This window comes from Antennarius striatus, chromosome 11 (genome assembly GCF_040054535.1).
Source record: "Antennarius striatus isolate MH-2024 chromosome 11, ASM4005453v1, whole genome shotgun sequence".
NCBI classification, from domain to species: domain Eukaryota; kingdom Metazoa; phylum Chordata; class Actinopteri; order Lophiiformes; family Antennariidae; genus Antennarius; species Antennarius striatus.
The window spans coordinates 20,108,779-20,129,391 of NC_090786.1; the positions used below are offsets into that span (position 1 = coordinate 20,108,779).

The 20,613-nt window shown below is 43.1% G+C and overlaps 2 protein-coding genes across 6 annotated transcripts; one reads left to right on the forward strand and one right to left on the reverse strand.

Annotated features, from left to right (window-relative positions):
• Positions 1-506: 506 nt before the first annotated feature.
• cox5b2 (cytochrome c oxidase subunit 5B2) lies at positions 507-2,215 on the forward strand. The gene is made up of 4 exons (XM_068327074.1): positions 507-712; positions 1,636-1,706; positions 1,786-1,885; positions 1,983-2,215. Exons 1-4 carry the CDS (start codon positions 631-633, stop codon positions 2,093-2,095), a joined length of 366 nt encoding a protein of 121 aa, XP_068183175.1. The 5' UTR covers positions 507-630; the 3' UTR covers positions 2,096-2,215.
• A 518-nt stretch (positions 2,216-2,733) lies between these two features.
• On the reverse strand, positions 2,734-14,253 carry herc4 (HECT and RLD domain containing E3 ubiquitin protein ligase 4). 5 transcript variants are annotated; one of them, XM_068327070.1, is made up of 25 exons: positions 14,064-14,246; positions 13,898-13,971; positions 12,910-13,180; positions 12,662-12,821; positions 12,442-12,518; positions 12,133-12,354; positions 11,971-12,062; positions 11,621-11,751; positions 11,176-11,330; positions 10,995-11,074; positions 10,421-10,542; positions 10,059-10,118; positions 9,627-9,738; positions 8,862-9,051; positions 8,407-8,579; positions 8,218-8,337; positions 8,019-8,117; positions 7,598-7,765; positions 6,356-6,499; positions 5,711-5,877; positions 5,484-5,550; positions 5,293-5,375; positions 4,198-4,381; positions 3,685-3,787; positions 2,734-3,147 (listed from the first exon to the last, which is right to left on the reverse strand). In XM_068327070.1, exons 3-25 carry the CDS (start codon positions 13,133-13,135, stop codon positions 2,939-2,941), a joined length of 3,144 nt encoding a protein of 1,047 aa, XP_068183171.1. In that variant the 5' UTR covers positions 13,136-13,180; positions 13,898-13,971; positions 14,064-14,246; the 3' UTR covers positions 2,734-2,938. The 5 variants fall into 5 exon arrangements, with proteins under 5 accessions (XP_068183171.1, XP_068183172.1, XP_068183170.1 ...); XM_068327071.1 differs by lacking the exon at positions 13,898-13,971 and having other exon boundaries at positions 14,203-14,253; XM_068327069.1 differs by lacking the exon at positions 13,898-13,971.
• Positions 14,254-20,613: the final 6,360 nt, after the last annotated feature.

The following is a 20,613-nucleotide window of genomic DNA, read 5'->3' on the forward strand; positions in this document are numbered from 1 at the left end:
CAGCTACAAAAATACAAAGAATAGAGAAGATGAGGTCTCCATGTAAATAAGACTAAATCATAATTTGATTTGAGTAAACTTGTCAGTGTAAAACAGATCCCACTCTAACATTACAAAGTTTGATGATGACTAAGGAAATCATGATTCATTCTGCAAGACGCCGGTTCTACATTTACTCACAATTGAGAGGTTCTTCCACTAAAAGAATGCATGAACTTAAAAGTTAATTTTGCTCATGTGGGAAAGGGAATGGAAATAATTTTCAGACAGACACAAACATCTTCATAGGCGGGAATATAAACATGAAAATATGAAGATAAACATGAACATAAAGTTAGATTAGATGAGAAACTCCAGGACAGTCATGAGATTTTAGTGTGGGTGGAACTCTTTTACTGTTTACTAGTTTCAAGATTAATATTTAATTTTCTTTTTTTTTAAACCACGTGGTCCCGCTGCGTGTTTCCATTGGCTATCCCCCACACCTGTCAGCTCCTATTGGTCGGATCGTCTGCCCCTCACCTGCCGGGGGTCACCTCAGGCCAGTTGACAGCTGCGGGTCTGTCTGTCTGTCTGTCTGTCTGTCTGTCTGTCTGTCTGTCTGCCGGACGCGGACCGGGAGTCGCGGGAATGGCGGGACGCGTGTTTCTGCGGACTTGCGCAGCTTTGCGGCTGAGAGGCGGCGCGGCTGTCAGACCCCTGGCCACAGGAGGTAAGGGGCCCCCACCGACACCACAGAGCCGCAGTACTGACACGACCAACCACCGACGGCTGTGAATGTTGGGCGCTGGAATAAAAATGTTAGAACTCCATCTGGAGCGACGCCTGTTGCGTGACGTCATCTGACCTCGGCTTTATTTGGTGTAAAGATGGTAAATAGGAATGTTTTCTTCTTAGTAATAAAACTACATTTATGCTCTTGTTTTAAATGCTACATTGTCATGTGACAGAAAATGGTTGTATGTAAAAAAAAACCATTTGATTCCCAACTGAAGGTCATTTGGACTTTAATTCTAAGCAGGCCTTTGACAGAGACACCCCCCCCCCCCAGGCTGTCTGGTCTGCTGGCCTGAAGCCCGGGTGCTCATAGGGGACACACAGGGTGTTTCAGGCTGCTGAAGCTGTGAGCGTCTCCTACTAAACCATATGCGTCAAACTCAAGGCCCGGGGGCCAAATGTGGCCCGCCACATAATTTTTTGTGGCCCGCGAGACCATAAAAGGCCAGAGTGTCTAAAAATAAATAGGTCAAAAGTGTGCTTTGATCAAAAACTACATTTCCCACAATGCATTTTGAAAGAAGCTACTGTCCTAACTTGTGTTTGATTTTATTTTTCTTTATTCATTGATAGTTTGATCCTTGATTGATGGAGTTCTGTGGGTTTAATAACCTGACAAATAAAAAGATTTATGTTAGAACAGAGAAACATTTTTTTCTGAGCAACTGTAATGTTTGTAACTTGAATAAGTTATAAATTCAGTTATTTAACATTAAACAGTAGTTACCTTAATTTTAAACAACATTGAGTTACATTTATTGGTTACATCTGACCTTTTGAGGACAGACGTTATGCTGATGTGACCCCCGGTGAAAATGAGTTTGACCCCCCTGCTCTAAACGCTGCTGTTCTTCTCAGGAATTCCGACAGACGAGGATCAGGCCACCGGACTGGAGAGACGAGCCCTGCAGGCGCTGAAGCAGGGACAGGTAGTCCAGTCAACACCTGGGGATAACCCAGCTGAACCCTCACACCTTCTCACTCACTTCACACCCCCCCCCCCTTTAGGACCCCTACAACATGCTGAAGCCCAAGCAGTACGCCGGCACCAAGGAGGAGCCTCACATTGTTCCCTGCGTGGGAACCAAGAGGATGGTGGGCTGTGTGTGTAAGTGGCAGCAGAATCCAGCTGTGTGTGTGTGTGTGTGTGTGTGTGTGTGTGTGTTCGTGACAAACCGAGTGACCCATCAGGTGGTTTCCTGCAGGTGAGGAAGACAACACCGCTGTGGTGTGGTTCTGGCTCCACGAGGGAGAAGCCCAGCGCTGTCCCTCCTGTGGATCCCACTATAAGCTGGTCCACTATGAGCTGACCCACTAGAGGATCAACAGTTCTGATCTGTCTTTGCCCCCCCCCCTCTTCAGGGCCATATTACTCCACTGTGTGCATATCGTGTAATATGAGGTTATCATTAAAATGTAGAAATGGTAAGTCTTTTTAGTCTTGTGATTTAATATGCTGTCAGAGTGACCCTTTGCCTACCACCTGAACACATCACATGAACAGGGACATTTTTTAACATCTACAATTGTTTTCCGTCAAAATTACTTTAAGCTGCAGTTCCAAAAAAAGGCAATAACACTGCAATGACCACCAAACGACAAATAATTAAGGTGACCATCCGTACAAATACATGAAACAAACCATTTATGTGGCTGTGCTGATTTTATTTCTACAGCCAAAGAAAATCCACACAGAATGTGAGCAAACGTTTAACTCTTCCCTCAATCAGATGTCACAACGGATTATGAAGAGTTGATCTACAGCGTATGGAGTGAAGCTAATCATCCTGGGGTGGGGGACGGGGGGGTCGGACACGACACCATGAACTTAGTCCAGCAGCGTTTAGCAGCTCAGTGGAGATGAAGGTGTTCATGTCGCTGTGTGTTTCTGGTCCAGTAGTTTTCATTATGCTCATCATATTCAAACATAAATAAGAGCGAATTAACAAGAACTAATTGAGTCCAATACTTTTATGGCATGGGAAAAATGAATAATGGAACTTAAGATTTACATGAGTCTAAAAATGCAACTCTCAGTCTTATGTAGTGGTGAGTGTCTGCAGCTTCTTCAAACAGTTCAATTTCCAGAACCAATTCCAAAGCGTTTGGCCATGTGGCCGTCAGCGCTAGTCTGGGCAGAGATTACCACCGCTGTGTGTTTTTAGGCCAGATTAAAGCCCTGATTGTGATCTATAGCCTGTAGCAGCTTCTCCTGGAGCGTTTCCAGACTCGTGTACTTGGGCAGGTCCAGTAGATTGAAGCAGGTGTGGGCAACAGGTAAGTAGTGTTCCCCCCCACAGGTGGGCTGGATCACGAGCTTCAGGCTTTTCATGCCCAGGATGGGAATGCGGTCACTTCCTGTGAGAAACACTAAAGACAAGAGACAAAAAACCCTTCTGGAGAAATTGTTGGATGTGGAACATCTGACAATGAGCTGCAATGTTGGGCTGGAGAAAAAAATATCAAAGACATGTGAAGACTTTAGGTTTGTTGAAAAGCTGTTGCTGAATTAAAGTTTTTAATTTGAAATTTAGATCAATTGTGAAGAATTTAAATGATTGCAAATCAATGTGAGAATCACAGAAAAATTCTATATTCAGTAAATTATCTAGGGGTGTACTGAAGGCCTTTTATCTTGAACGCTGGGTAAAATACTGACGCATTTGTTATCATTTAAAAGGGGAGGCGTCCACAGACGACCGGGTCAAATATTTTTCAGAAATGTTTTGAGAAATATGACAATTAAAAACACCCCATTTCTAATTGAGCTGAATATTTCCAATCCCCAGTGAGCCCCACCTTGGGATGTAGGCCTTGGTAGAGTGTCAGAGGTCAGAGGTCAAATGTGAACCAAACGCGGTCCCTGATAGTTTTAGTTTTAAGTCAAACAGGTGGGCAAGCACTTACACAAAAACTGTTTCTTCTTCTCTAGAGGGAGATTGTGGAAAACCTCCCAGAAGAGCTTGATAGTGGGGTGGTCCGTCCAGTACTCCCCTTTGTATTCAGTAGTCTGAAGGGTGGAGACAACACAGTTACTTCAGGCTCTGACAAAATTTGAGATGATTAATATTTACTTTTATTCATTTGCTTGTAAAGCATAATTTCTAGATTCAGGGTTAACAACAAACCTGAAATTATTTTAGGACAGAATTATTTCTTTTCACAGAAACAGTGATATTTTGTGACACCTACAGTTGTACCTTGAGATACGAGTTTAATCCGTTCTGTGACTGAGTTCATAAATCAAATGATCCCAATTTAAAATAACTAAAATCATTTAAATCTGTTGAAGCCTTGTAGCAGCAGCTCTACTTTACATCATTCAGTCCTGCTTTGAAGACAACCCATGAAAATGCTCTTTTAAGGTTGTATTACAAATCTTTTTGTGGAGTGACGTGTCTCCAATGAATGAAACAAGACCTTTTGGAGCTCCATCCAGTCGTAGTTGTTGTTGCCAATCACCATGGCCTGTAGTTCATTTGGCTGGAACAGCTCCAGAACCTTTCCACCACACACTTTGTGAAAGCCGGCATAGAAGCACTCAAACAGCGGGGCCACGGAGGTGTTGAAAATGTAGTCGACGTAAGCGCAGACAAATTCCTGCCTAGAGGAAGAAAGAGGGAGTTAACGTAAAGTCAAATGATTTTTTTTTACATTTCACATTTAAAGTAATATACAATAACAATAAAATGTTGATATTTACAAAATTACAAGAGTGAAGAAGGACCTGTGGAAGTTTTCCTCTAGCGTAGAAATAAGCAATTTAAAACAAACTATGAGATGCACGCAGTTAACAAATCAGGAGACTTTGAGATGTGGACAGATTATTCCCACTGACTGATAGAGGGAACATTTTCAAAGTCTCAGACTCATACTATGATATTTACTAACAGTAAATCAAACCCTTTTTAGAAGTTAACATGAAGTTATGCCAAAAATTAACTTTTAACACGTTTTTAGGATGAAGAAATTCTATCACTTTAAATTATGGATGTGCAATTTGGAAGTAAAAAAAACTGCCATTGCAACATTTTTAATTTATGCAATATAGGTAATGACAAAATTCCAGATTTTCACCACATGATTTGAATAAATTAATTTGAAAATAATATTTTTTTGTGTGGATCTGGCATTTAAAATGAAGAAGATTGGTAATAACTATAAAACAATTCCATTAAACTAATTATTAAATTATTGTAATGTCTAATTCTTATTTAGAATTTCCTTGTCTGACTTTTACAATTGTTAATTTATTCACATTCTGAAATTATTTTAATGTTTTATAACGGTATGAGTATTGTTTTTACAGGGATATACAATTTCTTTGCTTTCACACACACACAAAAAATCAATCAAATGATTAGACACAAAGTGCATCTGCGTTTTGACTGGTAAACATCCCATATTTTATTCAGTACAGCAGCAGCTCTGTATAATCTACGCCTCCACATATTAAAATAGACACACGATTTTCTTGTCGTTGCTTTGTAGGAAAGTAAACACGCTCAAACGTACCTGTTTGATTTATTGACAGTGATATCTTTGCCGTTAGGTACTAGTTCCAAAACCTCTGTCGCGCCATAGTTGTCCTCTGTGATCTGGATTAAATACAAACTATAATAGTTATATGTTACTACAATGACAAACAGCTGTCACAACTGTTTATTACACAATAACTATAGGACACTTGTTGAAAATAATTTTACCGTGAAATTCAAGCAGAATGTTTCCTCAAAATCATCTTCTGTGTAATCCAGTAACATCTGCAGACTCCTGGTTGAGATGGAGACAGGAATACACACTTTTAAGATTACGATTAAAGATCAAATCAATTTTGTTAATCACCGACGGGAAATTATTAGGATTAGGATATGTTCAACATTTATCCTCCTGTTACTATTTGTCCTCTGTGGTGACTGATCCTTGGTCTGACCTTCCCACATCAGGCGTGAGCTCCTTCAGGTCATCCAGCGCCGGCTTCCTCTTCAGGAGCTTCTTGTAAAGGGCCACAGGAAAGTGGAGCTCCACTATGGTGAGATTGTAGATGGCCAAACCGCAGATGACCCCAATGAGGTTGAACAAGTCATGATCCTCAAAAGTCTGCAAGACACCACCAATGATGATCATTAAACATTTAATACACGTGTCAAAATCAAGGCCCGGGGGACAAATATTTCCGGCCACACATTTTTTCTGTGCAACTGTAATGTTTGTAAGTTAAATAATGAATTCAGAGTAATTTAACATTAAAGATTAGTTACATTTATTTTACATTACATTTATTAGTTACATCTGGCCCTTTGAGGACACCCGTTATGCTGATGTGGTCCTGGGTGAGTGAGTTTGACACCCATGATTTAATAGAAGACAGGCCTGATGTTTCTTTGCTTTGATTTACTCACAGCAGAACCTCGAAATAAGAGTTTAATCCGTTCCATGACTGGACTCACAAGTCAAACAGGTTGAAGGTTGAATTTGAATGAAGCTTCTTGGATAAAAGATGAAACATCTTTGAATCCTAAACAGAAGTCCAGCTTCACACCCAACCTTCAACGACTGAAGCGAGTAACTCGAGTACCTTGTTTGAGAACCAGATGAGCCGGGACTCTTCGTAGTAGCGAAACATTCCGTATTTAGGATCCAGTAGTTCTTTCATGATCAGCAGGAAGAACTCCTTTCTCACGCCTCCTGCGTCGACGGCTTCTTCTCCAACAAAAATCACCTGCCATCAACGTGGCACACGTTTACAACAGCACACGGTCACACATCTCAACAAAAATGGCACCAAAATTCTTTTAGTATAACCTGCATGCAGGAAACGTATCGCTACGAAAGTGATAAATCTATCATCTATCAATCAAATGATTCACAATTTAAAAAGGCCTGGGGGGCCAAAATGTGGCCCGCCACATCATTTTATGTGGCCCACCAGACCATAAAAGGTCAGAGTGTCTAAAAAGTGTGCTTTAACCAAAACTACATTTCCCACAATGCAGTAATTCAGCCCATTTAACATTGACAAAACCATTTTGGAACAATGTTAATGTCCCAACTTATGATTGATGTTATTTATTTATTTTATTATTTATTTTATTCACTTGGATAGTTTGATCCTTGATTGATGGAGTTCTGCGAGTTATTTTCATTACCCGACAAATTAAAAGGATTTATGTTATAACAGAGAAACAAGCAAAAAAAATTTATGAACAACTGTAATGTTTACAACTTGAATACGTAATAAATTCAGATTATTTATGATTAAAAGTACAGCTTTTTCCACACTAGAAGGCCCACATGATGATAAGGCCCACCTTCAATGAATGGCCTTTTTAAAAAAAATAAAAAATTCATACATGAAGTGCACTGGATTATAAAGCGCACTAGATTATACTGATTACTGACAAACTTGCGTATCCGGTTTAATAAAAAAGGAGCCGGAGGCTGAACCAGTCTGGATGAGCGATAATCACACAGGAAACAGCTGGCGGGCTGAATCACAGTGATCGATTTGTTCGATCGGCAGAAGTTGAAACCAAGTTGTGTGAACGCAGCACATTTGAACATTTTATGGGATGTATGGTCAGCACATCCAATGCTGACTCCTGTTTAAGCCACTTAAACAGGAGTCCTGTCTTTTTAAGCAGATAAAATGCTTCTCTGCTGAGCTTTTGGCAGCTTCTTCAGAACGCTTTGTCACCACAGGGAGAGTCACGTTCGTTAAAAAAGCTTCTGAATCCTGGGTTTGGCTACGAGGACGAGTTCAAACATGAACCTAACTGTATCGTCTGTCAGCACTACCAGGTGAAACAGCAGCTTTTACCTTGAGTGGTTTCTTGTAGTCGACATTCTTGGACTTCCTGAGGACTTCCATGGTGTCTCCCACAATGTTGTCCCTCCTAACGATGACGATGAGGCACGGGTTGACCGACTCCACCGCTGGCATGAACATCGAACTGAAGTTTTGCATCTGCGCCTGGTCCACTGCCATCTACCAGTAAGACGAGGGAACAATGAATGAACGATTCTTCTGCTCATCTGTCTCACTTCAAAATGTGAGTTCTGTTCATCGGTGGTGGTTCTGCTTCGTCACAGTTTGACAGATCAGAACATTCTGTTCAGTTTAATGCTCGTCTTCATGTGAACGAATGGTTTCAACTGTTACTCTGGTCCCCAAATCATTTTCTTTATCCCACGTCTGTCACTCATTATTTTGGACATGAACTCTGACCTGCATCTTTTACCTGCATCTGTATGACCGCATCGGTTTGAAGCAGGGTGGTCTTTGCTTGGGCGTCAAATACGAAGGGATACCTGCACAGAGTCACCACACTATCATGACCCTGAGGATGAGGAGGGATAAACAAATGATTCATACAAAAACGCCTGAACAGACTAATAGAATAAAGTGATCTGTGCGAATGGAATGAACAGCAGACCCACCGACGGATACATCTGCCTCTGAATCCAGGTGACGTAGTCGTTTCTGATGTCGATCAGGTCGTCCAGCTCGTGGATGTAGAATTTATCGTACTGAATGATGTGTCCTGATCTCTCACTGACCTGATGAAGCAGCAGAAACCGTCATCAACGTCTCTTAAAGATGTTCTACACGGCTGGTTCATTTCTTACCGTGTGCAGGACCTCCAGGAGGCGCAGAGACGTGTCGAGGAAACAGCTAAAAATCCTCTGCTCCACTGAAGGAATCCCCACTTTACGCATCTGAAGCAGATACACAACCACCTCCTTGTACAACTCAACCAGCCGCTGGAAAACACTGGGCTCAAATCCAGACCACCAGTACCCTGAAGCAAAAAAAAAAAAAAAATCATGTTACACTAAACTATGAAAAGTTTAAAGCTGTTGTAAAACTGTTGTATCATGTGTGTTATAGAGGATTACAGTATTTTTCGCACTATAAAGTGCACTGGATTATAAAGTGCACTGGATTATAAAGTGCACTGGATTATAAAGCGCACTGGATTATAAGGCGCACTGTGGGCTTTTGAGAAAATTACTGGATTTTAGGTGCGCCTTATAGTGCGGACAATACTGTAAATGAATAAAACAAAACGTGGTCATCCTACCGAGCACCTTCAGCGGAGGCTCTTTCAAGCTGATGAGTGATTTGGCAAACGGGATGGAGATGGTCACATAATTATTTTGGTCGCTGAATAGCGGGCACTCCGGCAGAGTGAGGTACAACCTCAGAGCCTCGATGTCTGGAGGGGAGTTACTCAACCTAGGGAGAAGGTTCTTCTCCAGACTGGCAGCAATCTGAGGGAAACGATGAAATCAAGGTTAAAGCCCCTCGCCCAATTAATAATATCACATCACTGCCTGCATTTGAACAGCTTCTAAATCATATGCTACCTAATTCTAGATTATAATTCTTTATTATTCTACATGAAATATCATTTGTTTGATTATTGACAATTATATCTGACAGCTCATCAAATCAAAAATTTCTCAAAATGTCAGAATATTCCATGAGATCGATCTAAAAACAAGTTAAACTCCTGAGCAGTATGTTCATTCATGCCCCTCAGTCCGCGGTCGGGGCTTCTTTGTATGAATTACTGCATCAGCGTCACGGAGGTGATCGTCCTGTGTTCTGCTGAGGAGTTCTGGAGGGCTGCAGCCACCAGTGCTGCTTGTGAACTTTTCCCTGCCCTTCCAGTCGCCTCTCCATGAATATTTTTTGGTAAAACACTCACAGCACCTCAGAATCTCGAGTCGTGAAACCAGCCGTCACTTCGACACTTTTCAACTGAATCCAGAACAAACAGGGAAGTGGAGGAACCAGCCGTACTTTCTAGGTTAACCAGCTGGACTTTTTGGCGACCACTGACCTGCTGAGCGATCTCCGGGCGATCTTGCTGAACAACTCTGTGAAACAGGAGACGTGCCATGTTCATGTCTACCCCTGAACACTTGACGCTGGTACTGTAGTGATCTGGATGACTGTAAAAGAAGCAGACAGTTCATATGAGCACGTGTTCTATACAACGCTTTAGAGTCAAGCTGCACACTCAAACGATGACTAGGAAGACATAAACATATAATCAATTCTGGGAGGACGCCTGATAAAATTTATTTATGACATCTAAAATATTTTTGTTATTACGATATTTTTTGTCCCTGTTGTTTTTGTTTAAAAATAAATTAAAAATAAATAAATCTAATGAAATAATCCCAACAAAAACACAAAAAAAATTTTTTTTACATTTTTTTAAATAAAAAAAAAGGCTTTTAATTCCCATAAATGTGCTTCATGTGATTACCTTGTTGACAGGAAAGATCCATTGAGGCAGCTTGCTGAGGAGAACACGAGGTCAATCTCACTAAAGGAATCATAAGAGAGAGATCAACAACTGTGATCACAATTCACACCAACCTCCAGAAAAAACTTTAAAGCAACATCTCGAGTTAACCACATTATAACTCATTAATCACTCCATGCTTCTTCTTAAACTTTTTTTGAAACTGAGTTGTACACAGTCCTTCATTAATGAGAATAAAGTTTTAAATCACTGTGGTGTTAAATGGACGTCATGTCCACCCACCCCATCAGAACTGAACTCAAACACAAATAACAATAAAGAACACGAGTTCAGCGAAGGTTCTTGTGAAAACAGGACTTTACTTGAAGATTTCTTGTGGAAGTCTTCCAGGTGAATGATTCAACCACTTTTGTATGAGGTTCTCATTAACGGTGCAAATCCTGTACAGATCTTGTATCCTCACGTCATCTATTCTCTGAACATTCTACAAAAAAAATAAAAAATTATAGTTAAGAATGTGCAGTAAAAATCTCTCCATGAAAATATAACCTTATGTAAACTAAAGTTAGAGAGCACAAAGCAGAGAATTGTCCTTGAACAGCAGCATTAAACTTCCTTCCTGACCAGTTTCAGAGGACAATTCATTTATTTCAGTTTGATTCAAACGTCGCTTCTCGGGTTTGAACTTTAGAGAGTACAGCTGATGCACAGCTGAAATCAAACACCACCTTTACAAGTGAATTCTGTGCTTTGTACTGGATACAACAATAATGTGGGGGGGGGGGTGATCTGTGATGCTCCTTCTTTTGTGTGGATGTAACCCGATATCAACTCGACATGATGTTAAAGCTCCTGTGGTCTGAGTGCGGATAAAGAAACCTCAGTGACACGGTTCGATGTGCAGAAGAACCCCCCCCCCCATTCATGAACACTCACACTGGCAGTGAGGCAATAGTGAGCAAAGCTCTGGTCTCCCCCAGCATAGATCCTCTTGACACAATACCCCTGCTCTGAGTCTGCAATGTCAAACAACAACAGTCAGAAAGGAACGGGGGGGGGGGGTCATTAAACAACGGGACAGTCGAGCTCCATGGAAACGAGGTTGAGCGTGTCCTACCTGTGTCCATCATATCGGAGGTGACTATGAAGGGGCCTTTGATGGGGGTGGGGCTTTTCCTGTTGCACGTGGAACGAGTCCCCAGCTGCCCGTTCCCACCGAGCCCAAAAGAGTACATCTTTCCAGAGGAGGGGGTGAACGCCAGCGTGTGCTGCCTGATGTGGGACAGAAACCAGATGGTTGGAGGTCACTGAGGATTCAGTACAAATGAACAATGAAGGTTACCATCTAATGTGTCAGAGACTGCAGCATCCTGCCACACCCCCGGATTCAACATGTGATGTGTTTTTTTCATTCATCTTTCTATCTGCAACCGTTGTGAAGACATGTGGTGGACGAACACACGAACACGGACGATTACGATGCATCACCGCTTTGCTGGATGTAATGAACAAAAACAGTTCCCACAAATGTCGGAGCCAGAGAGAGTGACAGGACGCCTCACCTTCCACACGCGATCTGCGTGACGACGCTCCCCATCAGCTCAAACACTTTCCTCGGGTTGATTTCGTGGTTTGTACAGTTGTGTCCGAGCTGCCCGTACCCCCCCGCTCCGAATGTAAAAACACCTCCTTCCTATAAAATCAGCGACACCACTTGTTATGACGTCCCCAAGGACAAGAGAAGGGGGGCAGGGCTGAAACACTGACGCACACGGGAGAGCCTGTCCAGACCGGGGGCTGAATCCAAAAGACAGCTGGGACCTAAACGTCCCCCGATTGACCTACACACACGTTAAATTCTACTATGATCACAAAAAACAGATTCAAATCAGCCACAAACTAGAGAACTTAACTTGGTTAACGCAGCGGTGTGATCTTCTCCACAGGAGATGTGAATCACCCTCTGTGATCGGAGGGACTTCAGCAGGGTGGGGGCAGCGCGATCTAAAAGAACCAAACACAACCTCGTGACGGTTCGTCCGATCGCACATCGGCGCAGGTTCGCACCACCCACCATTGCTGTCGTTGAGACCCAGCTGCCCGAACTTGTTGCGCCCCCAGCCGAACACCGCCCCTGAGAGAGTGAGGGCGAAACTGTGAGCGCCTCCCGCTGAGAGCTGGGCAAACGGAATGCCGTGCAGCGACTGGACCATCTGAGGCGTGGGAATGTTGTGTCTGGTTATCCCCAGCCCCAGTTGTCCGTATTTATTCTGGCCCCAAGAGAAGACTTGGCCTCCTGGGAGAAAAAGACGGAACACAAGAATGTCGACACACCTGAGGAGACGAACGAAGGGACGGACGTGACGGATCCGACAACACTCACCTCTTGAAAGTGCGTGAGAATGCCAATAACCACAGGCTACCTGAGCGATCGGTACATCGGACAAACCCTTGATATTCCTGCCGTTTAACAGGGAGACGTTAGATCGTGTCATCGTGTGGACGTCAACACGTTTCACATTTACACGCTGACACTTTTTTTTTACACGTTTCACTCTCATACTGGTGCAGAACAAAAATGAAAATCAGTGTGAAGACATTACCGAGGCACGCGAACACATTCTTCAACGTTATTGAGACCCAGCTGTCCGTCTGAGCCGAGACCCCAGGAGAAGACCTGACCTTTGTCGTTCAGAGCCAGGGTGTGGGACGCTCCGCACGACACCCCAACTATGACCTGCGCGTCCAAGGCGGCGACATGTTCTGACACAAAACGAGACACGACAGAGCGATCACTCATTTCACAGACAAATAAATAAACACACACAAAAAGAAAAACCCCCCCAATCACCTGGTTTCTTCCTGGACTTCTCGTGGCCCAGCTGTCCCAGGTCGTTGCATCCACAGGTGTAGACCGTCCCATCCTCCAGCAGGAAGGCTGCGTGTCTGTGTCCACACCCCAGCTCACACACCGTCTTCCCGTGGAAGAATTCACATTTCCTCGGCTCCACCACTATCTCCTCATCAATCCCCCCCAAGCCTAACTGTCCGTAGGAAGCGTTTCCCCAGCACAACATGGTCACACCTCCGTGGGGCGACACACGCCAGCAGGATCCCCGCCCCTGTGAGGACACACCTGGAATCATGAAACCTTTCAAAAAGCCATAGTTGTGTTTTAAAGGGGGACTCCAGCCGGTGTCACCTAGCAAGGTAGCCCCACCAGGCGTGGACTACCCCACGTGATTACCGCCGGGGTAAAAACATGGAGGTGCAGACAGATTAAATACTGCATGAGGGATTGAAAGCGATGCAGCTGCAGAGACAAACAAACGCTATTTTAAATACAGGTAACATGGGAACAAATTAGCCAAGTGGGCTACAGTTAAAATAAAGGCTGGCAGATGAGACAAGTTAGCGGAAATCACCAGCGCTCCACTTCCGGTTCTTTGGAATTTCAAATTAAAAGCGAATTGACATTTATTGTTCCAAATAAATGTATCGCCGCTAATATTTGTATTGAATGGGATTTATCCTACATAAGCGAGCTGGATAAAATGGTCGCCAACGTAGAATTTATTAATGAGTGTGGTGTTTGTTTTTTGTTTTCTTTAATTTAAACGACTTATTCAAACAGGAAGTTGGACCGAATGGAGGCGGATACTGACAGCCGGCCCCGTCGCTTGACTGGACTCCACCATACTGGTCAGGACTGATGCAACTGAACCATGATTGTTTGACATCACCTACCAAAAATGTGTTAATCTAGCGTTACAAACGTAAAATAATGACTTAAGGAAACAATTATAAAAAGCGACCGAACGTGGTTATTATGAACCCACTATTGTAGACAGCGCTATGATGCGAACAAGCCGAAATTAGTCACAACATTAAGTATTGAACTGGGGTTGAGTTCCTGTGAAGATAATAAACGCAGAGGAAGAACGAGTAAACATTTCAGATTGTCCACACGACTTCACGTTAACTTGTTTAGAGGCTAAATCTTACCAAACCCCGGAGTAACAGTTTTGACGTCGCTGTCTTCCAGGGTTTCACCTGCTAACAGGTCCGAGTCTCATGGCCACACATCGCAGTTCATAATAGGATTTAAATCACAGCAGTTGGGTCAGGTTCTTAATGTTCTTACTTGCACTGACTCCACAGCAGTCTGTGAACAACTGCTCTACGGCACCGAGGCTCCCGCTAGACAAGTTACCTGTGATACACCTGTACATCCGGTCTGAATAAGCGCTTCAACTCGTCCGGTATAACTACAGAGACCAGGGGGGAAAAAACAAGAGTAACTATAATTTCTTTTTTAACCACTTACCAAAATTACCTCCATTTAAAAATTTAATTCATTTAAAAGTTATGGCGACGATAACCCGTTTCACAAATACTTTTAATTTGAAGGCAGAACCGATAAACAGGAAGTATTTTTTGTATTCATAATTTCACTTGATGGAGGCGGAGAAATGTCGCGACTCTTCCACAGTTTTCTCGACGGGGCGCTCAGGCGCATGCGCTCTCTGTAGACGTGTGGATGTGTAGGATGTGCTGTATGTGCGTTACTTCACCCCAACATGTCACGATGCATAGAAACATTGCTCTGTACTGTATACAGCATAGCCAGCTACATAAAAATGTAATTAGAGGTGTTTTAATCCCTTGAGGCGATGCAGAAGTGATAAATATAATTTCCACTAAGCAGTTAAATTATTTTTGTTTGTTGAATATGGAACTATTGATCGAAGATCAGAGCATGGACCAAAAGAGAAAGCCATTAGATTTGGGTAGTGAGATCAGAATTTGGATTCTATTTATTTATTTTTTCTAAAGGATTATTCCCTCAAGTCGAACAAGGGTACCTGCCAGACTGTTGATTCTAATTTCATGGGTAATGCATTAAAATCCTCTGAGTTTTTCAACGAAATCATCATAAGATCTACCAACCAAACCAAATCCAGATTGGATCCAAATAACATTGTGGATCAGGCGATCCAGACTCATAAGGTCCACAGTAAATGCACTAATTTCAGAAAACCTAACGCTACTGACCGACAGAGAAGAATAAACTGTCTGAAGAAAGACCACCTTGTAAGGAGCCTTTTTGGCAAACAGTGCCCTACAAGTCATGTCATGCTTCATCAGACTTTACGCATGAACTAATCATGATATGGTTCATGATATATTTCATATATTTACAGGCCTTTAAATCTTTTTTTGTTTGTTTTCCACAGGAAAGTGGATTTATATGGTGAACCTCTCCACAGCATATATCCAAATCGATGTCCACCACTCTGGACTGAAGAGAAGAACGAGAACAGGTCATATATATGTGGATTTGTCTTCATTTGTGATTTTCAGATTGGACAATCTTTACATTGTGTGAAACAGGGTGTTGTGATTGATTGAACAATTTTTTTTTTCCCTGTGGTGGAATTTATACAAAAGTAAATCACTAATTTTTAATGTTCACGTTCATTTTTTCGCCTATGCTACTTATTCATCGTGTTCATGAACATGTTATAGATTATAAATCGGGGTCAGAGTTCAGATAATTTCTTAGAGAACATATTTACTTGTTAATGAATGTGAACTGTAATGGACATGAGAATAAGGTTGATTAAAATCTCTTTACATAGTTCTGACAACATTCTGGTACAGAAATTGTTATTTCATTTCTTCATCTTCATCATTCATGTAGCACTGAAAATGAGTGAGGCCTCCAGCCAGACGACATTTCACATTCACTGTTAGTAACTCAAGTGTTTTTTAATGATCTGCTGTGAGTGCGAAGATGGGGCGTCACAATGGCTCTATGTCGCCCCCTGGAGTTCTACAGATAAACTGTCCCAGTTAGTGGTAGTAGTAAGTAACTTTATTAAACCCTTTAGGAGGATTTTTTAACTTAATTAATCCCTTTAGAATTTCCACCAGGGAAATTGCGATCTCTGTTACGCTACACACAGCACAGTAAGCACACAAAAAGCACACAGAATATGTATTTAACTTCAATCAGGTCCATGTAGGGGACTGGCATCTCCATGACCACAATCAGCTCATCATGGAGGTTGTACCGGTCTAATACGGGCACGACTCAACGACCCTCTGACCTGGTCAACAGTGAGGAGTTCAGAGACATGGCAGAAGACTTCAACATTGAGACAAGAACGACAGCAGGATGCAGCCCTTGGAGCAACGGGGACCAGTCTGTTGTTCACAACAGATCAGTTGAGAACAGAGGGTGACCCACCTGACGCGAAACGTGTCTGTCATCATCTGACACCACACCTGTTGAACTGTTCAGATTACTGAAATCACCCAAATGTTTTAAGAGGAGTGATGAGATGAAGAGGAGGAGGAACCTGTTCCCAGAACAGACCCAGGAGAGAGAACCTTGAAGTAAAGGCCGGAAAACCTGGTCCTGGAGGACGGCTGACCTCGAGGCCTTTCGGCGTATTCGTTGATCTTGAACTAGGACAATTTCTTTTCGAAGTTGAATAAACAGGACAAAACCAAGTAAAGTTGCAAAAACATAAAGTACTTTATTTGCAGAAATTTCTGGGCACAGAGACCCAACAGGAAAGAAACTCCAAGCTGTGTGCAAAGAGCCATAATACACATACAATATTTATACCCTTTCTAGTAGGTGTTCACATGGGATGACCTAACTCTCATCCTATCAGAAGATGCCACCACAAGGTTTTCTCCACATCACAAGATTAATACAAGAACAACAATAACAGGCATTAGGAACTTTAACAAAATATGCCACCTGGAACCAGAAGTCAACCATTCCCATGAAAAGGGGTTAGACATACCATCTCGAGCAGCAGCATCACGCAAGTTTTCCAATCCTTTCAGTCGGGGCTCAATGGATTCATGAACTTCATCAGGAATATAAGTACAACAGGTTTGATTGATAAGGACACATACTCCACCTTGAGATACGGTTAAAAGATCAAGGACAATACGATGCTGTAGCAACATTACTCTCATGGCATCTATTTCCCGGTTGTACCCTTGGATTACACCAAGTCACGTTTACAAATGAATTGAATCTATAGTCAATGGTCTCAATTCTCAAGGCTAATTTACCAATCCCAGTTGCAGGAAATAAAGAGTGGACAATATGATCTCCTACATTCCAGTATCTGTATTCTGCAGGGACATTACTACCCCACGTCAGATCATAGAGAGCAAATGTAGGTGGTATAAATGTTAGAACATCCCAGCGATAACGCCCATGATGTTGATAAGCCACAGAGGGTTGATGGACAATTACAGTATGATCTGACACCCATATGGGTCCACTGTGAGGGCAGAGTGTTATAGGCTTGTCTCCCACACAACCACATGATGTCCGGTAAAGGTGGTAGGACACATCGCACATCCCATGGTAGCAAGGAGAAAACCTGGTTACAATATCGGTGATCAAGTCTACCAACAGGTGTATGACCCGTCGTGCTGTTCAAACACACTGAATGATTCGTCCTCTGAAGATGCACACGATAACCATTGGACGTGCCTGTTACGTTATATGCCAGGGGACGGATCGAACAGGTATTAAAAGACTGCAGAACATCATCTAATCTTTCTAAGATGTCAGTAGCAGCAGCACAGGGTCCCATAAGAGACTGCTGCACTGCACACCTGGCTGCCTCAGGAGTCATACGGACTCCATGTAAAGGGGCTGGCTGGAGGAATGTGGCATAAAAGAACAAACATAACAATTCGATCGGTTTAATGATTTTGCTGCGCCATATGCATAATGGTACCAAATGTTGTGATCAAGGCAATGTCTGTCAAGTTGTGATGACCAAAGGTTAATATCAGACATCTTATTATGTAAATAGCGATTTTTGGGCAATGCCTTAAATGGTTCAGAGAAAAAACCTACAATCCAATACAAGGATGATACTACCACAATACATCCAACAGTTGTTTTAATTATTGTTCCCATCTTACTGACGATATGAGAGGGAGGTCTTGCACCTTTTCCTCTGGGTTGGACTGGTCCGGAACGCTGATTGAGGGCGTTGCTCTTGATCGCTGCTCCGTGACCGCTGGGGTCTCTTCAGGAACTTGGGTCAGTCACCTGGGTGACTGCCTGAACCCGGGATGGAGACACAGGAATGGATTATAGCCTGTGCTACCTCCAACCCACCACACGCTGTCCTCAGTTGGAGCCGATGCTCGACGTCCTCACTTGGGACCCATGTTCGGTGGTCGTCACCACCTTTAGCAGCATTCTGGTTGTGAAGAAGGGAGAGCGACTCCCTTTGAGGTCTTTGCAGGCCTGGTGGACGTCAGATGAAACCAGGTGTCCCCCATTACCTAGCAAACTGACTGCAGTTCCCGTTCGCTCAGTGACTTGATAGGGACCTGTCCACCTAGGTTCAGACCAATTCCTTTTGAATACCCTCAGCCATACACATTCACACACATTCACACATTTCGGGGGCTACTCATGCTGACCTGTCAAGTGAGAAAAATTGATGGTTAGTTCTTGGAGACCTTTTGGGCCTTGGATCGTTGGGTCAGGTTCCAGTGGAGCTGTTGGAGCCAGAAAAGGTCTGTTAGTGTGAGCCTCAAATGGAGTCCAGCCTGTGGAGGAATTCAATGAAATGCGGACATTCATTAGGGCTACTGGTAGGGCTTGTAGCCAATTCATCGAGGTGGAGGCCAAAGCCTTGGCCATCTTTTCCTTGATGTTTTTGTTCGTTCTCTCAACCTTTCCCTGAGACTGTGGATGGTACACGGAACCAAAAGTGTGTTTCAAACCCAACATTTGTTCAACCTGTTGAAGATGTTTGTTTTTGAAATTAGTTCCATTATCAGATCAAATTTTCCTCGGAAACCCATAAGTCGGAATATAATGATTCACAAGATGTTTCACAACAGAAGCAGCTGTTTCTGCTTTGCAGGGATAAGCTTCTGGCCACCCTGAAAATGAGTCCACTATCACCAACAGATAGCGGTAACCTGACACCGACTTAATCATGTCAGTAAAATCCATTGAAATCACCTGACCAGGCACTGTTACTTCCTGATCCTGCACCCCTGGAGGTGGTTTGGTCATTGGCAGACAGTTATGTCTGTTGCAAACACTGCAGTCCTGCAGTTCACTTTTAACTATTGTTCTCATGAACGGATGCCACCAGTCACGGAGTCGTCTCAGTGTTTCATCCGTGCCTACGTGGCATGGTCCATGGGCTTCTTGAATTAAAGTTTTCAATTGTTTTTGAGGCGGAACTGGCTTACCTTCTTTTCTCTAAATTCATCTTTTATCTTTCTCACCCCCTTTGGACCTCCACACACTCCTTTCTTCTGGACTTGCTTTTACCTGCCACTGTCGGATCATTTCATTCGTTATGTGACTTTCAAGTTCTGCATTACTCACCGAGAGTTGAAGTGCTGGCCGATATCCTGCCACCTTTTTAGCTGCTGCATCTGCAGCATCATTTCCTTGTGCCCCAAAATCCTTTTTCTTTGAATGTCCTTGACATTTGATTACTGCTACTTCTTTCGGTAGCATTAACATTTCCTGGAGATACATTACGTCATCCAGGTGCTTGATTGGACTACCGGAAGAAGAAGAAGAGAGTATACTTTATTTATCCCGCAAGGGAAATTACATTGTCACTTAGGTTAGTATAGCATACAGCCCCCCTGAACACAACACACAAGGGGGCCTATAGGCATGCAGTTAGTACATACAGGTACACATCCAACTACACACATCAGGAGGCAGAGTGACGGGCAGCGGCTTCTGTAACGCGCCCCAAATTGAGCAGCTTGTAGGGGGGACGGCGCCTCGCTCAAAGGCGCCTCGCTCAAGGGCGCCTCGGCAGTGGCTAGGAGGTGAGCCGACACCTCCCACCGTCGACTCACACTCAGTTGGATGTTCTGGCGGGAGCACCTGATTGCGGGGCATACCTGTCTTCAAGACGATTGCTCTACCGCTGAGCCACTGCCGCCCCGTGCTGTCTGGAAATCATTTCTTTGCCATTCTCTTAGAGCGGTATGTACAACAAGATGACCATAAGCTGAATCAGTGAAGATATTTACAGCTCATCCAGCAGCATGCTTTAACGCTTCTGCTACTGCGACTATTTCAGCTCTTTGTGCTGGCTGTGGTCCGTCAAGTCTTTCTGCTTTGAATTCTGTGAAATTGTCATCTTGGTATTAGACAACAGCATAGCCTGATTGCAGGCCGTCAATACCTTTGAAACAACATCCATCTGTGAACAGTGTCAAGTCAGGGTCTGTCAGTGGTTGCTCGTACAAGTCTTCTCTTGGTTTTCTGTCTTTCTGAATTCTTTCTGTACAGTGATGTGGTTCTCCTTCAATCAGTCCTTCTGCCATGTTGATTCCACTGTGGACAAAGTGTGGTGATGTGTGGTTGAGTGAGGACTGCTTCAATTTTCCTTTGTCGTCCACCTGTCATGGTGAAGAGTTGACTTGTGATGTACTGAACAGTGTCATGTCGAGTTCTGATTGTCAATGGATGATGTAGCACCATATGTGCAGTTTTCTGAACTATTCTAGCGAG